This window comes from Ascidiella aspersa, chromosome 8, assembly GCF_963924565.1.
Source record: "Ascidiella aspersa chromosome 8, kaAscAspe10.2, whole genome shotgun sequence".
Lineage (NCBI taxonomy): Eukaryota > Metazoa > Chordata > Ascidiacea > Phlebobranchia > Ascidiidae > Ascidiella > Ascidiella aspersa.
In genome coordinates, this window is record NC_139454.1 from 20,191,138 (window position 1) to 20,215,261 (window position 24,124).

Consider the following 24,124-nt stretch of genomic DNA (forward strand, 5'->3'; position numbering starts at 1 on the left):
ATCCCAGATATCTCCTGTCCAGCACTAAGTGTGTTTTCGATTTAAGCCATTTTTAATGTTAAGTGATATGGTTATCACGGGGTTGCAAAACTCTTGAGTAGATAGATACACATCAAATTAACCTGCAGAAATGAAGCAGATAACCGAAAATTTTCTGTTCGATTGTAAAATGTGTTTACCGTCGCGAACAAGTTTAGAAAATCTTTCTCGAAGGACACCAGAATGTCCCGCAAATACCTTCGTTGAAATTTCATACTCTTTGTTTTTTTACCTTTTATGACAAGTTTAAAGACTGTTCGTTATCGCGAAAGCAGAGTTTGTCATACCAGTCGAAATCGCTATTTTGTTAGGACGTTTGTATTGTCTATATTCGCATTTTATTACGAGGAACATTTGCGTGATTTCTTGTTCTTTGCCTGGTACACGATCTTCCGTAGAACTCACAGGGACAGGTTTCTGATAAAACGCCGAGTCTAGTATAGTTTCCAATGATTTGGGCAGCTTAGTTCGCAGTATTTTTTTGTCGTTCGTGCATTTTTTTCTGTTTTTAACATTAATTAACTTTATTACCATCCTCACCCCGAAAAAAAACATATTTTTAAATGCTTACTATTAGTTTTTTTTTTCTTATTTCGCTTAAACGATAAATAAATGCTTACTTTTTCGGCTACTTTTTCCCTCAACCTTTTTGACTTGTGTGTGCTCTGTTGTTATTTTCGGTTTCCACTAAGTTTGTTGTTGCTTAATCAGTGCGACGTGGTTATTGTGGTATTTCTTGCCTGATTTTTCGTTCCTACAACAAAAACGTTTTCTTCAACGACGCAGGCCATGTCGAATTTTTTCCTTTCTTAAAATGTCGCGCATCGGCTCAAAGGGACGATTATTGGTGTAACAACTTATCATACACAAATTAACTTTAACTCGCTGCCCTGCGGCTTTTACACGCACACCATTTACAATGCTCCTAAAAAGTGTTGTTTTTTTGTGAATTTCGTGAACAACAAGTTTGTGATAGCTGCTTGCTTTCTTTGTTTGGTTCTTGTCGTAAATATTGCTGTCTCAATGTGTTATTTATTCGCGAACGAGCGTTTTTTTGTCACGTCGAACGCTTTTCACTAAAAAAGACGCAAAATCAATCGTTTCTTTTTTTCGCCAGAAATACAGGTCCAGGTTAAACGACAAACAAAAAGTAAATAATTAAACCAAAAAAAAAATGTCTGAAAGTGCGCCGAAGCGGTTCGGCTCGGTGATTTACCTGAGAGACGAAAAATTGGCGGAGTATAAGCGGCTTCATGCCGCCGTGTGGCCAGCGGTGCTGAAAAGGATCGAAAAAAGCAACATCCGCAACTACACCATCTACCACTGCAAAGAACTGGGGGTACTCTTCTCGCACATGGAGTACATCGGTAGCGACGTTGATGCCGACATGGCCGCCATAGCCGCCGACCCCGAAACCAGAGAATGGTGGAAAGTACGTTTACTTAGGCATATACGTTCAATTCGGTGTTTCTTTACCATTTTCGTGCGATACCAAGTACTGAGCATTTTGGTGTATAACAGTGACGAAGCATAGCATTGACGGCCCAATTCTCTCTACTGAACTCTTTGTGAGCCAGCTAAAGTACTTATCATAAAGCAAGTCGGTGTTTCTTGACCCCTTTATCGGCGAAGCGAATATTAAGCCTTAAAGTGTAGCCTATATAACAGCGAACCTTTGTCAACCCAATTCTCTTCACTGAACTTATTCTGAGCTATCAAAACATACGACCTTTGCGTGAGTAAGTTACAATTAGGCATCTTATTCGGAATTACTCTCAGCCAGCCAGTTCCAAGCATATAAAACTACTGTAGCAGGTGACTAAATCGAATCAAACGTCCACTCTTACGAAACACTGAAGAAGTAAAGGGCCTTGACCCTTCACTTCACTAAAGGCCTTGACTCGATTTTCGTCATATTTTTTTTGTAATATGTTTTGATGCAAACTTATGCATAGTTGGTATGTTAAAACCAGAAATATTACCAACAGCGTTTGCTTTTGTTTAAATGCTATAAATGCTGTTTTTCTTTGATTTTAAACCTTTATCTTCCAAAACTATTTTTTTTTATGTTACTCGCAGTATGGCCATTGCATTGTGTGTCATCACACCTTTTGAAATACGATAGGCGATTAGGAATCATCTGTATTTTCATGTTGTCTTGCTGATATGTAATCGAAAAATACCGAATTGCTTTTAGTGTGATAATCATTTAATATCTAAGGGGGGCGCGAGGCACAGAGCAAACATAAAAGTGGGCGCGGTAGAAAAAAGGTTAAGAACCACTGCTCTAAACAATATAATTTTAGCTTGTACTGATTGTCGCATTTACCTGTAAGGGCAGGATTTTTCTTCTCTCGTTCCACACATTCAGTTTCCCAGTTAAAGACATTTTCGAATTTCCAATCTTTTCTTGACTACAGGTATGCGAACCTTGCCAGAAGCCACTTGCTTGGGAAGGACCAGCACCATCGGAAGGTGGTACTGGCAACTGGTGGCAACCCATGGAGGAAATATTTCACGACGGTCACCCTGCTGCTTGCTACAAATAATTTACTGCTGCACTTGCCCACATTCTTTCCTTCGAAACTAAAACTACTAACCGCTATGCAATAAAATTTATCTGTTTTAAACTTGGTTCAGAAGAATATGTTTTAGCTTTGGTTCAACTTTGTCCCCACATTCTTTTTTTCGAAACTAAACCACTAACAACTATGCAATTAAATTTATCTGTTTAAACTAGGTTCAGGAGTATATCTGTTTTAACCTTGGTTTAACTCACCTTTGTCCACTATTTGCTAACACTCGTGTTTACTTTTTATCTAAAAAACATGTTCTATTTTTCGTTTTTGCTGTAATTCTTGATTGAGCAATCATTTTTAAGCACTTTTTTATTATTGTTGATTAAAGTGCGAAATTATAAAGACGTATGCCTACTTGCGCAATCAAAGACATTTCAATAGCTTTGTAAAACGCGTTTTTTTTTCAGACGTGCCCACAAGGTAAAACCAACTTGTTCAAAGTTAAACTGTGATTTCAGTAAGGGAAATTTCGCATGCGCGTCGATTTAACTGAGCAAATTAAGCATGACTGTGATAAACCTATCACTTGCTTTCTGTTGTGCGCAGCTCCGTACTTCAAAATAGGTCTACGTATTAGAAACTCGAACGACCTAGTAACCTAGATCAACGTGGTCCTACGGCAGGCCCGCGGGCCAAAATTGGCCCGCGAGTTCAGCTTTTTTGGCCCGCGAACTGATAGTCAGCTTTGGTTCAATCTGGCAATATCACTTCAATTTTTGTTTTTTTAATTTTTTGGAGTTGAAATTATTTCCTAACTACCGTAATTGAACAAAGGTATACATTCCATAAAGTTAGTATATATGCCATAGACCGGTGGTTCTTGGTTCGTGGCCCCCTTTAAAAGGCTCTCGACCCTCGTGTCCCACCTGCTTATAAAAAATACCAAGCCTAAAAGTATTTTCACTTGTTTTACTTCTTTACGATAATAACAAATACAGCCATGTCCGACGCAGTTGGCAGCCTTCCACGACGCAACAGTAAAGAAGCGCTGACCTTGTTCAAAAGACAGCATCAAAACGCGAAATACCCGGATGTAACAAGATCATTCGCGCGAAGCGCGAAAGTTTTTCGCACTTACGTAGTTAAAATAGTCAAAAAATATTTGTAATGGACATTTGTAAATGGTGTCTAGTTTGTCAAACCGGCGGCGGGCCGGATAGTTTTCATTGGCGGGCCGTAGGTTGCCGACCCCTGGATTAGGTGAAGGGTATTGCGAAGTAAGAATTGGCCGCCCGAAAAAACGCTGACGCCAAACTGCATGGCTACGTATAAAGCAGAACAGTAATTGTTTCGCCACAGCGACAGGTATCTAACCAAACTCGTCACTCGCGAACGACCAATTAAACTTTTCCGTAACTTTCCGCGATAAAACGAATAAATAGGATTTAATATTCTACTTTAAAAATCCCTACTGACTTGTCAAAGCAGGTGTCAGAAAAATGTGTTACAAACCGTTACAAGAAAGGTTTGCAGTCATAATAAAAACACAATCAAGTTAACTGGTAAAAATTTTGAAAATTTAGTTTTCGCAATATCTAGCTGGAGAGTTATGCCCGTGGACCCCCAATGACCGCACCGTGTTCCCCCAGGGGGGCCGAGGGCCACGGTTGAGAAACCACTGCCATAGACTATGTATAATTTGCCAGCAATAAGCCTTAGAATCGCATTTTAAAAACATTGGCCCGCAAGATAAAATAAACCTTGTTTTTGGCCCGCGATGAAAAAAAGTTGAACCACCCTGACCTAGATTATTTCAACGGAGCTGATTATTTCAACGGAGCTAACCCGATAATATTGTATAGTTCACCACCTTTGCTAACCTACAGGCCCCCGACGTCCTTCTGCAAGCCTTCTTTGAACTCTAAAATTCCTGTTACAAAATCGAAGTTTTATCACATTTAATTCAAGGACATGTAATTACATTATAATCCGTATTTATGCGGCTATAGTATTGTTGTTATCTGGTGAACAGTTATGAGAATCGAGACTTAAATGACACGAGTAAATTTTGTAGGCTACCAAGGGTTAGTAAAAAAATCATTTTCTTTGATGTTTCTGATTCCAAATAACTTTAGACATGGAAAAATTAAAACAATACTAATAATTAATATATCTTTAAGTGGGCCGTGAGTTAATGGTTCTGAGGAATTTTGTGCCCAAACCCTAAATTCGTTTGAACCCTGGTTAGGAATCACTGCGATAAGGCACACACTGTAAATATAAAGGGATCCAAAGGTCGATAAACAAGTTTTGGTAGGCTGTAAGGCTAATGGGTGTTGCACATGGCTGTAGATTTGGAGCCCGAGAGGGACTCGACTTTATTTTCAGGCCAAATTCGGATTCGAGTTATTCGAAACCGACTTCACAGTCCTGTTTTGGAAAATAAATTGTAGGCTTTATTAAAGGCCTGTTACAGTTGCTAACGCTCGGTCCCTGGTAAATGGTTACCATATATTCCCCTCTTAGTTGTCTCGTGCTTGTTTTTAATCGCCTTTGCAAGACGTTAATAATATGATTATTCTACACTGTCTAACAGTGTTTTAAGAAATTAATTCAATATATCAAATATCTTACGATTATATTAAATGTTTTTCATTAACAATTATCTGTTTTGTCACGTTAAACAATTTGATTGCTGAATATTGCGTTTGTGTTATTTTTTAGTTGAATTGTTGTTCATAATCGGACGAGTTACCGATGTTAATAGTGTAAAGTTTTACTTTTATGTCAATGACATTACTTGAAGTTGACTTATTGTCATAATAACTTAATTGGGATTTGACTTGGTCAACCGATGACTTGGACTGGGACTTAACTTGTTATTTGCAAAAAATGATTTAAACCTAAATTATTTTTCAAACAACCTGACTTGGACTTAAGTCATTTTAAAATTGTTTGTTTACAACACTGCTGTCTAAGTATCACAACTTTAGCAATGTACCGTCTCTATTTAGATGACACGTGCAAAAAATCATTAGGCCTGATGTTAGGTAACCCTCCGACCTTGTACTGCAACAGTGCTTTTGACAATAAATGTAGAAGCGTTTATAGCCTACAGTTGTTTAGTGAGCACATACGTTGAACACTAAAGTTGTTGGCTGACCCCTAATTAAAACATACGCGGTCCTTGACATCCAAACCCATTTTACCGCACTACAAGTCATGGCAGCGTTCCGTCGAAGTCAAAGTATATGTTAACTCGATGTTTGGTGACTTTTGTTTCTTTCTTTTAGATTTGGCGTATGGTGATAAACGTGCAAGATCCAACAACCAGCACGGAGCCTACCGCACTGGTCCATTCCGGTTGATAAGGGAAAAAGATCATCTGAAATCCGACAGCGAAAATAGTTTAGGTGGACATAACAAGAACCGCTTTGCCGGCTTTTTCGTTCTGCAAAGTAAGGGTGGACAAAGCAGAAGATACCATACCGACGCTTCCCGCCGCACACATTATCAGCAAATCGCGCAAGCGAGGCATGTAAAGTGTATTCCTTGCAAGTGACAGAGCCGTTATCACAGCCATCCCAATACAAGAGTAGTGGAACATAGACAGACTGTAGTATACCTGACCCCATCTTGCGGATCATGACAAAAGATGCTGCCGAAGTTGTCGGACGGGCTGACTAAAGCCGAACCTTCGCCGAAGATAAACGTCGGCCGGGAAATCAAAACAAGACCTGCCACGGCTGCCAACGATAGGAGAACTTGAACGACACCGCAGTGCTTTAAAAAGGAAAGCAAGACATTTTTTAGGATCCATGATTTTCTGAGCATAATAGCCAAAAGGGGAAGCAGCCAAATTCCGTCACCTTTCGAATGTCTGAATTTGATGATGTGCTGTGTGGAAGCACTATAGGTATAGCCAAGACTTTCACTAAGATCAATGTACCCCTTTGGGGCCGTACAATCCAGTTTATGGGGGTCCTAATTGAAATATTAGTGTATATTTAGGAAGTAGGATAATAATTTTTTTAAATGAAAAAGTTTAAATAAATAAAATAGATCTTCACTGAATGTATTCCGACTCCTTTTGATTTACACATTTTTGGACCAAAATCAGCAGATTTATGAAGTCTATTTGTACTGTGACGTCAATCTATGACGTCATTTTAGACTTTGCTGTGCCTACCGTGCGGTCCACGCAAAGCAAAAACAAAATTTAAGGATCCGCAGTAAAAAAAGTTCACGAACCCTTGGCATAGGCTTAAGATCGATAAGGAACTTATCAAAGTTTACTTACACCCTTTTTTAAACCCTGATTTTCAATTTCGATCAAGGCACCTACCTGAAAAAAAAGAAAAAAAAGCCTTGCGAATAAGCAAGTCAGTATCACATTGCAGCTTGCGATGGCCATTACGTCCCCGAGTGGAATAAAAGTGATGGAATACATCAACAGCCATGTTGCGATCATGCCAAAGAAACCGCGACCGAGCAAAATCATATTCAACGAAGCTTGAGGCCGAAAAAAATCGTCCTTTCGAAATGTGACGATTAGCAGCATGAAACTGAACTGGATAACGTTTCTCGACAGCTGCAACTGATCGGCCTCTGCGGCCACAAGATACTTGACCAGAAGTCCTGACAGAGCTAGTGAACTAGATGCAAGAAGCGCAAATAAACAGCCTAACAAGGAACGAAACTTGTCCTGACATTTTTCTACTTTAATTTTCCTTTCTACAGACATCGTGACTTGAATTTAGACACATCCATCAATCAATAGCGCAACTCAACAATGCATTCTTCGGTACAAATACCAAAACTCTTCTATCAACACAATCAGTGCATTGGCGTTCTTAACGTGATGTTTAATCTTTACAGATTAAAGTGTTTAATGCAGGGCCGCAAGTTGACTATGTAAAACCGTTCGGTTCGAAATGACGTCATTATAATTAATATTTATAATAAGTGCAATAACATTAATATGCGCAAAGAAAATATTTTCAGGTTTTAGTCGAAGTTTGGTCTAATTGTTAAGGAGATTATTTTACCTTTTTGTATATTGTCTTTATAGCGTCACTATACACGAGTTCAATTTCCCCTTGATTTTGCCACCATGGCACTCCTTTTCCTCGATTATCACATTCAGCTGTAACATTTAAACACTTCTATCTGCATTAGCTTATGTAGATATTATATGTGCATAGACGACGTTTAATAAAGCGATCTATCTATCTAAAGTCACGATTCAGGAAAACGTTTGGAATGTTACGACTTCACCGTTCGCCGAAGGTACCAAAAATTATTTGGGTTATATTGGGTTTTTGAACAACAAAGTTTTGTCAAAACGCAGCAAATCCATCCAATAAGACCGTTTTTTAACATCTAAACGTGATATACGCCACAGGCACAAAACATTACGGGGCTGCATTTTTGTCTGTAGATGGGGGCTATGTGGCTCGGAGGTCGTAAGTTTGACACACCTGGTTTAGATTGACAGTCTATTTTTAACAGGCAAACCACCGGCCAAATTTAAAACAAATATTTAGGTTAATTTTTTGGCAGACAATTAGCACAAATGGCAATGATCTTAAAATACGTAAATATGATTATTATAGTGTGTCGAAAATTGACTGGATTTTCTGTATACAAAAGTAAATAACTGAGATGCAAAACAGTGTTTTTCCAATCTGGTTGACACACCAAATTTTAAATTATTACTAAAAAATCCATCAAGTCCATCAGTATGTTTTTCTATGCCTTATTCGAGGCATCGTAAAAAGGGAAAGGATGTAATAAAATATTTAAAACATTCTCACTAGGACAATTTAATGGTTGGTATAATCCAAAGTGAAAAAGGTTCTATTCTGCAAATATTGCTAGTTGTTTGTAGTTGGGTCTCAGAGACATATGTATAGGGTAAAGGAAACTTGTAACTACCATATGCCCTTTTACAAGCCTCTGTATATTTCAACTGGTGAGACATGACCACCGTGCTATCTGAACTCCACTAAATAGAAACTAAAACAAACTGCTATTGCTTTTCAAAGAGCATACTGTTAGGTTGCTTATAGATTTATTGTACATTCAAATAATTCAACATAGCTCACTCGTAATAAAATGGCTTAGGCTACAGCGCAGTAAAACGCGAGTTGCCAGCAGGACTACGGAGTCGGACTCGGGACTCGGGACTCGAGGTGTCGGTTTGTTTTCCCGGAGTCGGACTCGGGACTGGAGTAAGACCACCTAAAAATACCCGAGTCCCGAGTCCGACATGCGCATGCGCAGTACCCCATTTTTAAACTGATATGGCCGTCAACTGGAAATTGTAAGGGTGGAATAGCATATGTTGGAATATTTTCAACCATGTATTATGAGTGAATGAATTATACTCCTATAAGTGGATTGCTGAATAAACACGTTATTTTAGTTGCGTAAATTGGCGGAATACATGCTGTAGAGTCAGGGGCGGACTCGGGACTCGACAAAATTGCACATTTGACCGGAGTCGAACTCGGGACTCGGGTTTATTTTTTTGGTCGGAGTCGGACTTGGATAATTTTTACTCCGCAGCACTGTTTAAAACTCATCAATCCAATTTTATTTATTTTTTATTTTTTTATACGCTTGTTTTGCGCAGTTCGTTTCAGAAAAACAAGTGTTTCTAAGTTTGTGACATCATACTCTTATAACTTAAAACATATATCCTGACACTGTTTTCGTAGTGGTTTTATGTGGGGCCTTTAATAGCTCCGAAAATAGTACTTTGGGCCGCGACGAAAAAAGTTTGCCGACCACTGGTCTAATCGGTTTCATCATCCATGCTGTGTATGATTTTTTTTCTCACGTACATTTAATGTCTACACAGCAGAACCAAGCTTAAAAAAATGAGTTTAGAAGAGTGCAGAACACAGCAGTGAAGTGTTTGACGATAATTCGGCATCACGAAACTGAAATTCACTTTTTTGGGACGTGTGTTTTTAACACAACCGCAATTTTTACGTTAAGGATTTGAGAATATGTTTAACACCTAGCAGTATGAACTGACCCATACATCGCCTTTTTTTCGCTGATATTTTTTGTCCTTTTTTCCTTTGTTTTTACGTTTTATCGCTTTTATCTTCACTTGATTTTTACACTGATGATGGCATGAGTTATTACTGAAACGTCTGTAAATTGCGAAATGTCGCTTTTATCAAATATTATGGCTTTTATATTTTTATTGAGAATATGTGTTTCATCATTTCATGACGTCACAAAGTTTCCCGCCTCACCCCAATGAATAAAACATTGAACTGCCGCGGGCCCCTGACAACGCAGCCTTAAAATTTCTTGCGCACTAAAAACATGTTTGTGCAGTGGAAGATTTTCTTAGAGGGAACACTGATTGTAATTTATGTTGCATCTTCCAACAAAAATTTGTTCAATACAAAAAGTGCTAATAAAGCTAAACCTTTAAAACAATCTGTTAAACAAGGTTTTCTAGTCAAATATTTGACCAATTGGTTTATAAACCAGGGAAGTTTTGGCGAACAGCATAAAAAATTTATAAGCAGTGATGCCAATGAAAAAAACTTCACACATTTCGCCAATTCGTTATAACGAGAAATATTCCGTAACTAAGACGTTACTAAGGCTTTCTTCACGTGCAGTGAACCGTATCATACGACCAAACCAAGAAGCATTGGTTTAATAAGGAAAATAATAACCTAACTATGCAGTTGCCACTCATTTGTTTAAATATTTGTTTTATATTTACCTGTAGATTTTTCACGACTTCTACATTCTTCCTTTAGTAATAATTTGTTTGACTACTGTACGTTTTGCTGGCGAAAAAGGGTTTGAAAAAGATTTACTGAATGCTGAATCGAAGTAAAATGAAGAAGTTCATGTACTTGTTCTACTCCATTATTGGGGTTTATTAAAGTTATATGAGCAATGTAAAACATAACAATGATGGCTTGTGGTTAGTTGATGCAAAGTTGAACAACCTTTAAAGATGGCTGACCAGGTATGTTTTGATATTAACAGTTTGTTTTTTACTTTAACCAGTTCAAAATCTTTAATAATCCTGTATTTTTGACAAACAAATGTTAAGTTAAAGCCTTTAGAACACATTTGTTAACCCTTTTACAAATTTTATATTAAATAAGGGCTTTAATGCTAAGATGCAACAAGACCCAAAACAAAAAGTGCACTTTGTGGGTGGTTGGGGGTTTGGGGGTTTGGACCCCCCCCCCTTTTCTTAAGTGACATTATCGTTTTTTGTTCGTTTTTGTCAGAATTTTACTCACCGTCCGAAGCTACGTGTTTTTAAATGTAATTGGGTCACGCGTCTTAAGCTAATGCGACACCAAAATCAAACGCAAAACGCCGTTTTTCGTCTTTTGTTTGGTCGACCGTAAACACTAGATAGTTTTTCTCTTTCGCCTTTCGTTATTCGTTCGGGTTGGCTAATCAGCAAGTGTGTGTTGGACAATTAATAATATAAATCAACCGGTTTCCGCTTTTTTCTCTCTGAAAACTTCGAGTTGGACGGTGCTGATGTTTCTCGCTATTTGTTGTGTATATTTCAACAGGGGTGACATGACCACCGTACTATCTGAACTCCACTAATTCGAAACTAAACAAACTGTCGTAGCTTTTCAAAGTGCATACTGTCAGGTCGCTTATATATTTATTGTACATTCACATAATTCAGTATAGCTCGATTTCAATAAAATGGCTTACAGCGCAGTAAAAACTCGTGTTGCCAGTAAGGAGTGCATCGTTGACCGTCGTTTTTAATCAAGCAGCCGCGTGACACTATATAGCACAAGAGCGACTGCGTTGGGGATTAGCTGAGACAAATGCCGGCTGGATTTGCCAGAACGGCCAGGAAAGGAAAATGGTATTGAGGTGAAATATTTAACACTTTAACAGGCAACATGCTATAATTACAAGCACAAACAGACATGCGTCGTTTCTCTACAGTTGTCTGCGTTAATATCAGATGTTGGTGTAAGACTGGGGTCGGCAACCTACTGTAATTCATCGGGCTGGTCGCCTCTTCGACAAACTATACGCGAGTTCTTTTTAAATACTTTTTGACTATTTTAACTACGTAAGTGCGAAAAATTTTCGCGCTTCGCGCGAATGATCTTACTACGTCCGGTTTGTAACGTTTTGATGCTGTATTTTGAACTAGATCAGTGCTTCTTCACCGTTGCGCCGTGGAAAGCTGCCAAGTGCGTCGCGGACAAACCGAAAACGTATTCAAAAATATTTGACATATATTTTTTAACATTTTTTATTTTCGGCAATGTAATAAAAACTTGCAAGAAATTTAAAAGAAATGCCGTTATACCATAAAAAAATCGCGCTCGCTTCGCTCGCTAGGAGCGTCCAAACCTAAAACGGTTATCAAACGCTGAACTAGATTAACTAACTATTAAAGTTATACCGTTTCTTCGAAGTAGTTTTATATGTCGCGCTAATCGAAAAACACCCGGGAAAAACGATCTCCGTTTAGTATTGCAGGTGGCGAAAGACGTGCTTGTAATTTAGCCTAGTCCCGTACATGGATCAACCAAAATCAATCACACATATTCCACGATCCTGGTTTAGTTTTTCGCCTGAAGTTAACGATTGCACACTAAGCGGTTTCGCAGCCTGGCAGGATTGTCGATAACGCACGTGTTCGCTTTGCGTCTAAATGTTCGCTTTTGCTGGACGTTAATTGGCTGTTTCGGATCATTTTTTTATTTTGTTTGTGACGTCATTACAATCGCTATTTTATGACGTCATATCCGTCACTATTTTATGACGTCATTAACGTCAGACGATAAAAACAACGGGAAATTCCCCTAACCCCCCTTTTTGAAATTCTGGATACGCCCCTGTTTGGGGATACTAATTTTCGACAGTTTTTCGGTATTGGGGTGATTTTATTTGTATTTGCTTCCTAATATGACTTTAAGCTTTATTTATTTACGACCTCTGTTGTACACAGGGTGCAACCAACTCAATTATATTTGCTGCCGTCTAGCAGCAACTATATTTTACAAAATGGTCTTAAATCTTTGTCATGTGTCTCACAATGCCAAAATGCTTCATTTCGGAAAAAAATAAATCTATAAGATTTTAAATCTTACAACTCATATTCTTTTCTGCCCCTAAAATTTGTTTTGTAAACTTAAGAAGGTATTGCATATCTCGACAAGATCTCGCAGGTGCTTGGCCAAAAAATGGTGGGTTGTCAACACATCTTCTGTAAACTTTTCCGAAATGTCACAAAAAAAGGAACCACTGACTTAATTTATCCATTGCACAGACTTTAAAAAGAATTATTTATTAAATGTCATTTTTTTATAAATAAAGGTATTCAGCCATAGCAACCCAAATCATGATCTTCCTAAATAAGACCGACCCTTCTAAAGAGCCATGGTTGGTAGGCAAACTCAACCTTAATAGGGCTTAATCTCTTTTAAGTATTTGATTGGTATCATTAATGATTATGAAACTAACATGGCAACATTTGTATTTACAGAACCTGTCATTCTCTTCAAAACTTCCAGTACTTGACCCAAGTGAGTTTTTAACCAGCAAAGATGAAACTCACTACGTTGGCTGCGGAGGTTTTGCCCATGTTCGAATTTGTGAACATCCAAAGCTCGGAAAAGTTGTGGCAAAGTGTTTCGCAATCACAGGAACAAAAGACGTTATAAAAAAACGTCTCAATGAGTAAGACTGTTGTTTATTTTCAACATTTATTGCGTTTGTTGTTAATTTTTTTCATTACTATATTTGTTGATTTTTTGCTACTGAAATCCCCTAAATATCAAAATCATTTTGTTTTTTGCTTAGCGTTAAAAGAGAAGCAGATGTGTTGGTTCGAATGACTCATCATCATATTGTAAAAATATATGGCACCACAAACTGGAATTTTAATATTGTTTCCATTATCCTAGAGTATATTGATTGTGGAAATCTTGATGGTTTACTCCAATCAAATGAGGAGATAAGTTGGGACCAACGACGCCTAATTGCCTGGCAAATTAACTCAGCTCTTAAATACCTTCACAGCCATCCAGATGGTAAAAGTTTTTACCATGGAGATATCAAGCCAGCTAATGTGCTTATTGACAAGCGCTTAAATGTAAAATTGGCAGACTTTGGTTCTGTAAATGTAGTCAAAGCTACTGGATGGGACTCAACAACTTTAGATGTAGCAGCAACAACACAGAACACTGCACGTTATACAGCTCCTGAGATGATGGATGGAATTGAAGCCGAACGAGGTGGTCCTCCTTCAGATATGTACAGGTGCTAAAAATATTTCATGTTATTTTATCAATAATTTGGTTATTATGTAATTTTTGAGGTAGATACTTATAGTTGATCAACATAAACAAAAAAAGTGATTTAACTTATTAATTATTTTTAAATCAATAAAATTTTAATTTTTGAATACCGTACATCAAAGTAAGTTCGTATTGTAATTTACCAGGTGGTTTTTGTTTTGTAACCTTCTCATTGGTGCAACTAACAGAAAACTGATATTCATGTTCACAGTTACGGCATGTTGTTGTATGAGATGATTTTCAGAACCCGGGTCTACGAAGGAGCACAAGTTTCCGAATTCCAGCTTTCTATCCTCATTTTCAAAGGTGAGAGACCTCGCTTAAACAAAGTAGAAGAGGTTAAAGCCTCTTTGACAAATGACAGAGATCGAAACATCGCTTCTCTTATGCTTGAAACGATGGAGAAATGCTGGGATGGAAACCCAGCTAAAAGACCAACTGCCATAGAAGGTATTTTGCAATCTGTATAGTAACAGTCGGTAATTATAATATGCTTTCTGTGTTTAAAATTTTAGTTGGAAAATCTTTGGAAAGTGTAAACAAAAATGTCTCCCAATTGGAGAGAGAAAAAGGGGCATTTTCGAAAAAGTTAAGGCGACCTCACAAAACAGCTGAACAACTGACAAGCCTATCAAGTTTCCTTCCACCATTCAGGGAAGCCCTAAATTCCCCCACAGTAACAATGGAAGAAACATGTAAGTTTGAGCTGTTTATCTGTGTAAGGGTCGGCAAATTGTGAAATGTAAGAGCCATTGCAAGGAAATACAAACAACCGTGGCCCGCAAAATTACTAGTGTCCATACAATCTGGTAAAATATTTAAATAAAACAACTTGCACGTAAAAATTTGCATAGGCTTGCTGGTTTGTAATGTTTCATTACATTGTTATCAAACGAGGTACATATTATGTCACATTGTTCCATCTTTTACCTTAAAGTGATGTATTAAGGTACTATGTGCTAACACAAAACTTCCTTTTCCAGCTGGAACAGTTCCAAATCCAACTGTGTCAAATTTGAACTTCAATCAAAGTACCAACATACAGGAAAGTACCAACATACTGGAAAGTTCCAACATACAGGAAAGTACCAACATCCAGGAAAGTACCAACATACAGGAAAGTACCACCTTACATGAAAGTACTGTCACCGACTCGCACATTGGATTACAAAACGCTGGTAAATATTTTAATGTTGTCATATTACACATTTCTTAGGTTGGATAGAGGCTATGAAAAACAGCCACTCTTTAATCACAGTAAAACACAAAATTTCACGGGATTTTACTATTTAGATAAAAACCACCCCATCCGTCAGAAATCAGTGCAGTTCTAAGCAAAAAGGTCTACGACAAGCAGTGCATTCAAGGATCAAAAAGTCCGACTTTTAGACTTTGAGGTCTTGGACAATGCACTAATTTGCATCAAATGTGCATAAGAAGATTAAAGTTTAACAATATTTGACCCAACCAAACCCAAACGCTAACCAGCGCCCTAACCCAAATAATGTGCGATAATTTAATAATTATAACGCTTGAGGCCCCAATACCTCAATTTGTGACGTAATAATCTTAAATACAATGGACGAGAAACCATCCGAGTTTGGGCTTTTTTCCCCAGCATTTAAAGAATTATTAAAATAACGCACATTATTTGGGTTAGGATTCGGGTTAGCGTTAGGGTTTAGGTGGGTCAAGTGTTATTAATCCTATCTCATATTTTTTGTTATCTTTTCTGAACTTCTAATGAATATTTTTAATTTATCTACGCCGGGAGTTTACCGAAAGGTCCAAATCAGTGCATTGCCACGACCTCAAGGTCTAAAAGTCTAGACTTTTCTGCCATTGGATGCCCTGATTGTCGTAGACCTTTTTGCTTAGAAATGCATTGATTTCTAACGGATCGGGTGTAAAAAACATGTCTGTGGTTCGTAGTTTGTAATCCCTTAATCTAAAAGACTTTTTACAAATGTAGTGGCAGAATGTTTGCTGCTCTCTGGTTAAGTTTAGCACCTGTTTGTTAAACATCATTGTGTCACTAATTGTTGTGTTTCATGTTAAGCTTCGTCCAAGAGTGATGACATAAAACATCAAAGCACTTCAAAAGAAAGCGTTGGGAGATCAAAACCACGTAGACGAGGTAACTTGCTTCCATGCATGTTTTCTTACATCCGAGCAATTTGCTGTCAGCGTTATTTAATAATTAGGATTTCTGAGCATAACACCAACATGAGTTTGTTTTTGCTATTTGTCCAACGATAGGGTAGTTCAGTATTATCAGATGTTAAAAGAATTTCAGAATTTCATCCATGGTTATTTAACTTAAACACAGGAAAAGGTGATTTTAAAAAAGCTATTACTGTTCGTGTTGAATAAAATATCTCCATGCTTTATATGTTAAACCGTGATTTATGAAATAACTCCTGGGTAAGTTAGAGAAATAGGATTGTGGTAACTTTCAAACAATTTGTGATTGTTTAACCACAGCAACATTCAGTGTTTGAACTTCTTAGACCAAAATCTACATAATAAAAGAGAAAGTTTGTGAGATGTGTGTGGCAAGATGTTCGCCCAGTCAGTTTACAGTATATTTGTGTTACATCTCAATGGAAGTGTTACGTCACACTCAATGCGATTTACAACGTGTTACAATGTGATTTTATCACTTACCAAGATTGTGTTTAAGCATGTATCCCAGGCCCCAGCGTTAGTTAATTTAATATAGGTATATTAAGAAGTTTTTGTGGACCCCCTGAAAACGTTTTATGTTTTTTAAAATCATCAGCTATAACCATGCGGCTTCAGCAAGCTTATACAATGCTGGTAACACGTGAATTAATGATTAAAAATGGCCACAGCGCGTTCGACGGAGACAAAGAATTAGATATTTAGAGCCGCGCAAATAAGTCACATATTAAACACGCGATTCCGCTTTTACTTTAATGTCGCTTTCACACAGGCTGTGGGGTGATACTCTGATTGTGGGGAAGCATTAGGTTAACCGAGTTTAGACACGCGATATGCCATGGTTTGAAACACATCACATGATTTAAAATTTCTATTTAGTGACACTCAGTTCGAACGTTTAGGCATAAGCAAATTCGTTATGACATTTAAAAAAATATGTTTGCATTATTTATGTCATTTACGAAGATCTTGGAATAACCGGTAAATATTCTATTTCACCTGAGCAACGCCGGGTATTTTGTCTAGCAGGTAATAAAAGGTGACAATGTCATTCAAAACTGGTACTTTCATCCTTGAACACTGGTCGGTCATAAATCTTGAATGCAGGGTTTTATTATTTGCTTAAACCAGAGTGGCGTATCCAGAGATCCAAAAATGGGGTCCCTAAATTTTCCGTCTGGCGTTAATCAATAATGATGTCATAAATAGGGTAAAATATTCAGAAACACCCAATTGCAACCAACTAAGCAAACCTTAGACGCAAAGCGAACACATGCGGCGCCGAAACTCCTGCCAGGCGCCAGCTGCGAAACTAATTAGTGTGTGTGCAATCGTTAACTTCAGGCGAAAAACTAAAACAAGACCGTGAAATATGTGATTGATTTTGGTAGAATCATGTTTCGACTATCAGCAGCACAGTTTCATAAAGTTCTATGTACGGGACTACGCTAAATCACAAGCACGCCGTTCGCCGCCTGCAATACTAAACGAAGATCGCTTTTCCCGGGTGTTATTTTGCCACAATTAGCGCAAGGTTGGGTCAACTGAACACTAAACACGTGGCCTTAGAATATGCTTATAGAGAATAATTTTATGGTAACTATCATTATATAAAAATAGCGGCTTTAAAACGCGCACGTCACTCAAAGTTATACCACGTTTTACGAGAATCTTCAGTTAAAAAACTCAACGTTGCTACTCAACATCGGATATTAGTACAGATAGCAAACAGCGAGAAACATTCGACGATTTTAGCGAGAAAAAAAGACTTAGCCTTGTGAATTTTCGAATACACACTTGCTTATCAGCCAACCTGGAGGAATAATGAAGAGAAAAATCATCCATCGCTTGCGGTCGAACTTTGTGCAAACAAGAGACGATAAGCATTGTTTGGCGGTTGATTTTGGTTTCGCTTTAGCTTAAGACGTGCGACCCAATTACATTAAAATCATTCCCACTTCGTACAGTGAGTTGAGCCCTGACAAATCGAAAATATCACTTACTAAAAAGTGAGGTCCGATAAATTTGTAGTTGCGCATGTGTGTATTATTAGTGTTTTACGCAACAATTGGGCTTCGGGTTTTAAGATAATTTGTTGCAGACAAATTGAGTCCTGTAGGTCTGATAACAACAAATTTTGCCCCCGCCAGAGTGGGTGTCAATCAGCACTCGCCCGGAGCGAAATGCATTCGCATTGGGAGCGCGGTTTATGGACAAAGTTAATTTTGTTTTAAACTTTTATCACGACATTTTATGTAAAATTTTAAAAATGTTAGAATTCACTATTACCAGGCGCACCAGAATTTTATAAATACAAGTGGAACCTTGGTTGGAACCACTGCTCTTATGATTTGCGTACAAACCACGTTATTTCTAGCTGTGCTCTTACATTAAAGTAACTCTTGTAAAGTTTCCACAAAACAAACCCTAAATTTACGTGAGAAAACTTTGTTCCAACCAATCAGATCGCTCTAAACCAAGTTTTAAACCCGATGTTGTTTTCAGATATAAATCACTTTCTTCAGATCGGAGGTCAAGGGTCAGAACAAGACTGCACGAAGTGTGACTTCACCAATCATTTCATTACAAGAATGCCGGTAACTTTTTTTACCTCATATGCTAAAACGATAACCTCTATAGTTTAACGTGACCTAGATGATTAGTAAAGCTGAATTGTAAGGATCATTTGTAAACACGTTCAACAAATTATAACTGACAACTACCCAAACGTTTAATCACTAAAACCAAACATAAAGTCAACAATAAACTAGTTAAAATTTGTTATTAATTTTATCCTGAATCAATATCGCAAATCAAAAATAAGTGGGTTTACATCGGTCAAAGGTCAAGCTTTCGTAATATGGACTTCACAAATAGCTCGGTTGTCGAAATCCAAGTATCATTGTAAATGTTAAAACGATTTCGAGCAGAAACTTAACGAAGGGAGGTTTGCATCAACTTCGGTGAAGGTTGGGGATTGCGTTTTCACATGCGGGGGATATGGTCGTGGTGGTATCTCAACTATCGCAAGTTGTGAAGTGCTTAACGTTATCTCTGCAAGTTGGGAGTTTGTGGCTCCAATGCCCGAACGTCGATATTATGCTGCATCTGCTGTTATCAACGGTTAGACATTGTTTGAACTAACTAAAGTACTGTAAATTTATGGGTTTAATGTAAACATACTGAAATTATGTGAATTCACCACAGCAAGTGTGGCAATGTTTAAACTATGTACGTCCGATAAAATACAACAACATACCGCCACCCTTTTACTTAAGGTTAAACACATCAGCAGTATAATAACGTCACAATTACAAACAAATTGCGCTAATTTAAGTCACTGATTTGATAAATGTCGAACTCAAAGTTAACTGAATGAGTTTTGTTGTGACCAAAACTACAACTTGCTTCTTAGGTTCAATCCTCGTCTCTGGTGGATTGGTTGCGCTCCAACCTGAATCCACGTGCTTGCTGTATGACGTCACACGAAACTCGTGGTCCAAGTCACGTGACATGAATACTGTGAGGTCAAGTCATGCAATGGCGAATTTGGATGGTGAGATGACTGTTGCGTCATAATGTAACTTGATCTAAGCGAGTAACCGGTATAAAACATTAAAATTAGACTTAAGTCGGTTCTTGAGGTAATGTCTGCAGTTCAAAGATGAATGTTAACAATTTCACGAACTTAGTGTGGTGCGAATTTTATATTATGATCGTTGTGTTGAATTATTCAATGTTTTAGGCCGCAGTTTAGCTTGGTTGAGATTTTGTCGTTGTATTGCTCTTGTCTGCAGGTGATTGTTTTTAGTTACTTTTTACATTATTATTCCAGGTTCTTATCTGTTTCGTATGTAACTCGTACTAACTCCAAAAATAACTAGATTTTACAGGCAGATGTTTGACCAATGTCAAAAATATCTCTTTACTTAACACTTTTAAGAACTGGAAGGTTTCGTCACTAGGATCACCTTATATAGAACATATACACAAACTATGAAAGTCCTAACAAAAACAACAACCAAGTTTTGTTGCTCTGAAATCCACTGCTGGCAACTCGTATGTTTTACATCTTGGGCCTGGGGCAGCTGGTGTTTTGTGAATGATTAGCATAGAAGATGTTTGCTAAAAGTAAATAATTTACATTAAATCGAGTTACTGCAATTGTATTCGCCGTTATCCGAAACAACTGGGGTCCTAAAAAAATGTTAATAAAATTGTGAATAAATAAAATTGAAACTTTTTAAACAAGGCCAAACAATCTACTATATTAGATTGAGTAATTCTTAAAATTTGGCCTAATAGCAATGCAGGCTATATATTAATGCTTTCATTATTAAAACTTGTCAACGATCTTTCGTTTTTGCATCACTTCGTTTAAGATAAATCTGGTTAATGAGAAACGTGTTTGGTCCGCTGTGTAAACCACATATACTTGACCGCTGGTTTAAAGGTTGCCTTAAAACCTGTCCACGTATCACTAAGGGGTTCACCGACTCCAGTTTAAGAACCCCATGTAGAACCCCTGTTTTAAACAGAAAGCGACAATTTAAATAATTGTTCATCAAAAACACAATAAAAATGCTTTATGACATGAATTTGTGACGTCATCTCTCAAAACTTTATGCCTACCGTGGTCCATGTGAACCAAAAAGTGTTTAGGGTCCGCGTTGAAAAATTGGTAAGAACCCCTGCAATAGGAATGCTGATACACAAAACTAAAGGTGATAGCATTGGCATTGGTCATGTTCCCATTTAACGCTGTTTATATCTTTACGTGGGTTTCGTGATTTGCTGTAAAGTTTGTTGTTCATTTTAGTTCGATAATGGCAAAATTATTATCTCGTAATCTCGAGTCTGGTTGAAACCATGGGTGCGGAGTTGGTTAAAAATAACCAGAGTCTAACAACTGCAGAAAAAATAATTGGCAGCCCTGGTTTAAACTAATAAAGTTTACCACCATAAAGCCCGCAATGTACACATCAGGTTAAGAGGGATTCATAAATGTGGAAGGTTATTGTTCGCAGTTTATTCAACTGCAAATAAACTACCAACATCAGACGTCCATGTGTGGTCGTGTCAAAATCGTTGTCATTATTGCGTATTTTAACCTTATAATTTCATAAAGCAGAATTGTTGCTTGTTTCACTTCCAGATGTAGCTTATTCCATTGGAGGAAGGGAGGACAACTCAGAACTCAGTTCATGTGAGAAATACCAGGACGATCGCTGGTTAAAAGTTTCATCAATGAACCATGGAAGGAATGCATTAGCAGCTGTTGCATTCGATGGATGCATTTACGCAATCGGGGGTAAACAATGTGTACGCAATAAGAACTACGAAGCAAGAATACCCAACGCATATAAATCTATAATATCATAGCATTAAGACCAAAGTTATAACAAATCCAAACACACAGTAATATTCCCGACAGAATATGACCTAAATCTGTCGGAATGAAGCCTACATCGCAAAAATAACGCCCAAAACTGTAGGTAAAGGGTATGGAACGATAGGGGGCCATCGGTCTGGCATCGGCCGTTTTGGTGACTACGTTTGGACAACCATGGCCCTCGCACCCCCCCCCCCCCTGGGGGGCCACGGAGCGGTCATTGGGGGGGGGGCAACCGGCAAAACTCTCCAGTTAGATATTGCGAAAACCAAAGTGTCACTACTTTCAAAGTTTACCAGTTAACTTAGGTTTGTGTTTTTATTACGACTGTAAACCTTTCTTGTAACGTTTTGTAATACATTTTTCTGACACCTGCCGTGACGAGTCAGTAGGGATGTTTAAAGTAGAATATTGAATCCTTTTTATTCGTTTTATCGCGGAAGGTTAGGCCTACTTAGTCGTTTTCGAGTGGCAAGTTGCTGTGGCAAACAATTACTGTGCTGCTTTGTAGATGGTCATGTATCGTGCGGCGTCAGCGTTTTTTTTTCGAGCGGCCAATTGTGTATTGCCAGGTGCAACGGTTCGCAATTTGCAAAATAAATATTTCGCCGTAAAACGCATAAAGTATGCTACTGGGTTATTCAAAAGGTCAATTTAAGGCCAACATTCAGCGGTTTATGCAGTTTATTTGTCAACTGGCTAATAGTACGCTTTAATAAAACGAAAATCGAGTAATCATCTCGACGAACGTAGTGACATCGCTTGGCTCAGTACAAAACAAAGCGGAATATAAAAATACCTTGGTGACGTTGAAAAACAAAAATTTTAATGACTAACTAAGTTAGTTTAAATTAAGATGACTTATTTATTAATTTTTAGAAAGTAAGTGCATTTATTCGTTGATTAATGGCTGTATTGGTTATTACCGTGAAGAAGTAAAACAAGTGAAAAGACTTTAATCACATTGTTTGATATTTTTATAAGCAAGGGGTCACTAGGGTTGAGAGCTTTTCAAAGGGGACCACGAAGCATAAAGGTTGAGAACCACTGCCCTAGTCTGACCGGCGCGTCAGGGCGCCGCTGTTTCGGGTCCTGTTTGGGGTTAGAAAATGGGTTAGGGATTCTATTTTTAGGGGGGATAGTACTGTACTTAGGGGTGAGGCGTTGGGTTAGGTAAAATGTTTCATTGGCATGATTCTGGCCTTTTAGGTCTTATTCCGATTTAAACGTTAGTACGACCTTTAGGTATCAGTCCTATTTTGGTTTTATTCCTAACAGTGTTTTATTTCGACCTTGATGTAGTTCTTCGAGCTTAAGGCTGGAGTACTTTGCAGCATGTTAATGCGATCTCTAGAAAATTAATTTGCTAGTGTTAGAGAAATATTCGATTCTATACAACGTCATAAAATGAACATGTGGATAATAACGTTTACACAGTGAGGATATTTTTTAACATGTGCACATTTTTATCTTAACGTGATAAAAGTATATTATCCTTACGCTCATAACCAAATTGCCTCGTTTTTCTAGATTTTTAGATTGTTTTGCTTAAGTCACTCCGAAAAAATGACTTCGGCATTTTGTTTATAAGATTGACGTTATATTTGGTACAGTCATAACTTTATCCAGTACGTTTCTTGCTTGTTTAGGTTATCCTAGCAAAGCCACAGTGGAACGTTACGACCCAAGAACGAGCAAGTGGGGCGAGGTTGCATCAATGAACACTAGACGTTATTTTCACGGAGCTTGTGTTTTGCAAGGGAAGATTTACGCCGTGGCTGGGTGAGAACTTGTTCCAACATTAAGTGTTTATAGTTAAATTACACCTAATGAGAATTGATTGACAAAGTAGCTTTCGAATACGAGTTATAGCATTTTAATATTATTATGTTATGGAAACTACTACATTTAGCGAATCAGCTATTTGTTTTTAAGGGAATTAAATTCCGACATAATAATGCGTGATTTTGAAACGACGTAAAACATTACTTTCGGTGTTGGAAATTATAAAAAAATGCAGTTTCGTTTTTTTAAGCTCAACGCAACTAAGTTGTATTGATTTTAGGTACGACGAGAAATCTGTTGAAGTTTACGATCCACGCGCAGATAGATGGACTCATTGCTTCGACACACAAGTTGTTCGCAACTACTGCAATGTTGTGGCTGTTTAAACTAAACCCAACTTAATATTACCAAGGCGAAACAAAATCAAACATTGTTTTTTTCGAGAAACAAAACCGATTAACATTTCTATGTAATTTATTTGCTGTGTAAGTTTTGTGTTACGTGGTGAATATCTCTAATATCTGTATATCTGTACTTGTGATAAAATAGTGTTGCCCAATCATGGACAAATTATTTAGCGCAGTGCAGTAGCGTAACAAACGTAAAGAAATGCTTGTGATGACCGTTTTGATTTGCCAACCTCAACAAATAATCCTGAACCTTCATCGCTCATACCTTGTTGTACCTTGTACTTGTCAACATTTTCCAACCTGTGCTACGCGTTTCACACAATGCATCCATCACCACTAAGTCTTTATGTACGTTTTTTAAAAAGTACAGCGATCTTTTTGTGGATTATAGCCTAATGTATGTTATCAGCTCAAAATGTTCCTGCTTTTACAACGCATCCTTTTTAAATAATTTGT

General features: G+C 37.7%; 2 protein-coding genes across 2 annotated transcripts; both read left to right on the top strand.

Annotated features, from left to right (window-relative positions):
• Window positions 1–679: 679 nt before the first annotated feature.
• On the top strand, window positions 680–2,901 carry LOC146136778 (uncharacterized). The gene is made up of 2 exons (XM_083395846.1): window positions 680–1,471; window positions 2,460–2,901. Exons 1-2 carry the CDS (start codon window positions 1,214–1,216, stop codon window positions 2,586–2,588), a joined length of 387 nt encoding a protein of 128 aa, XP_083251972.1. The 5' UTR covers window positions 680–1,213; the 3' UTR covers window positions 2,589–2,901.
• A 7,538-nt stretch (window positions 2,902–10,439) lies between these two features.
• On the top strand, window positions 10,440–23,644 carry LOC146136779 (uncharacterized). The gene is made up of 13 exons (XM_083396251.1): window positions 10,440–10,566; window positions 13,084–13,277; window positions 13,401–13,859; window positions 14,109–14,347; window positions 14,413–14,592; window positions 14,881–15,075; window positions 15,957–16,034; window positions 18,587–18,678; window positions 19,012–19,204; window positions 19,497–19,637; window positions 21,237–21,392; window positions 23,123–23,255; window positions 23,539–23,644. The coding sequence occupies exons 1-13, from the start codon at window positions 10,555–10,557 to the stop codon at window positions 23,642–23,644; spliced, it is 2,178 nt and encodes a 725-aa protein (XP_083252377.1). The 5' UTR covers window positions 10,440–10,554.
• The last annotated feature ends 480 nt before the right edge of the window (window positions 23,645–24,124 follow it).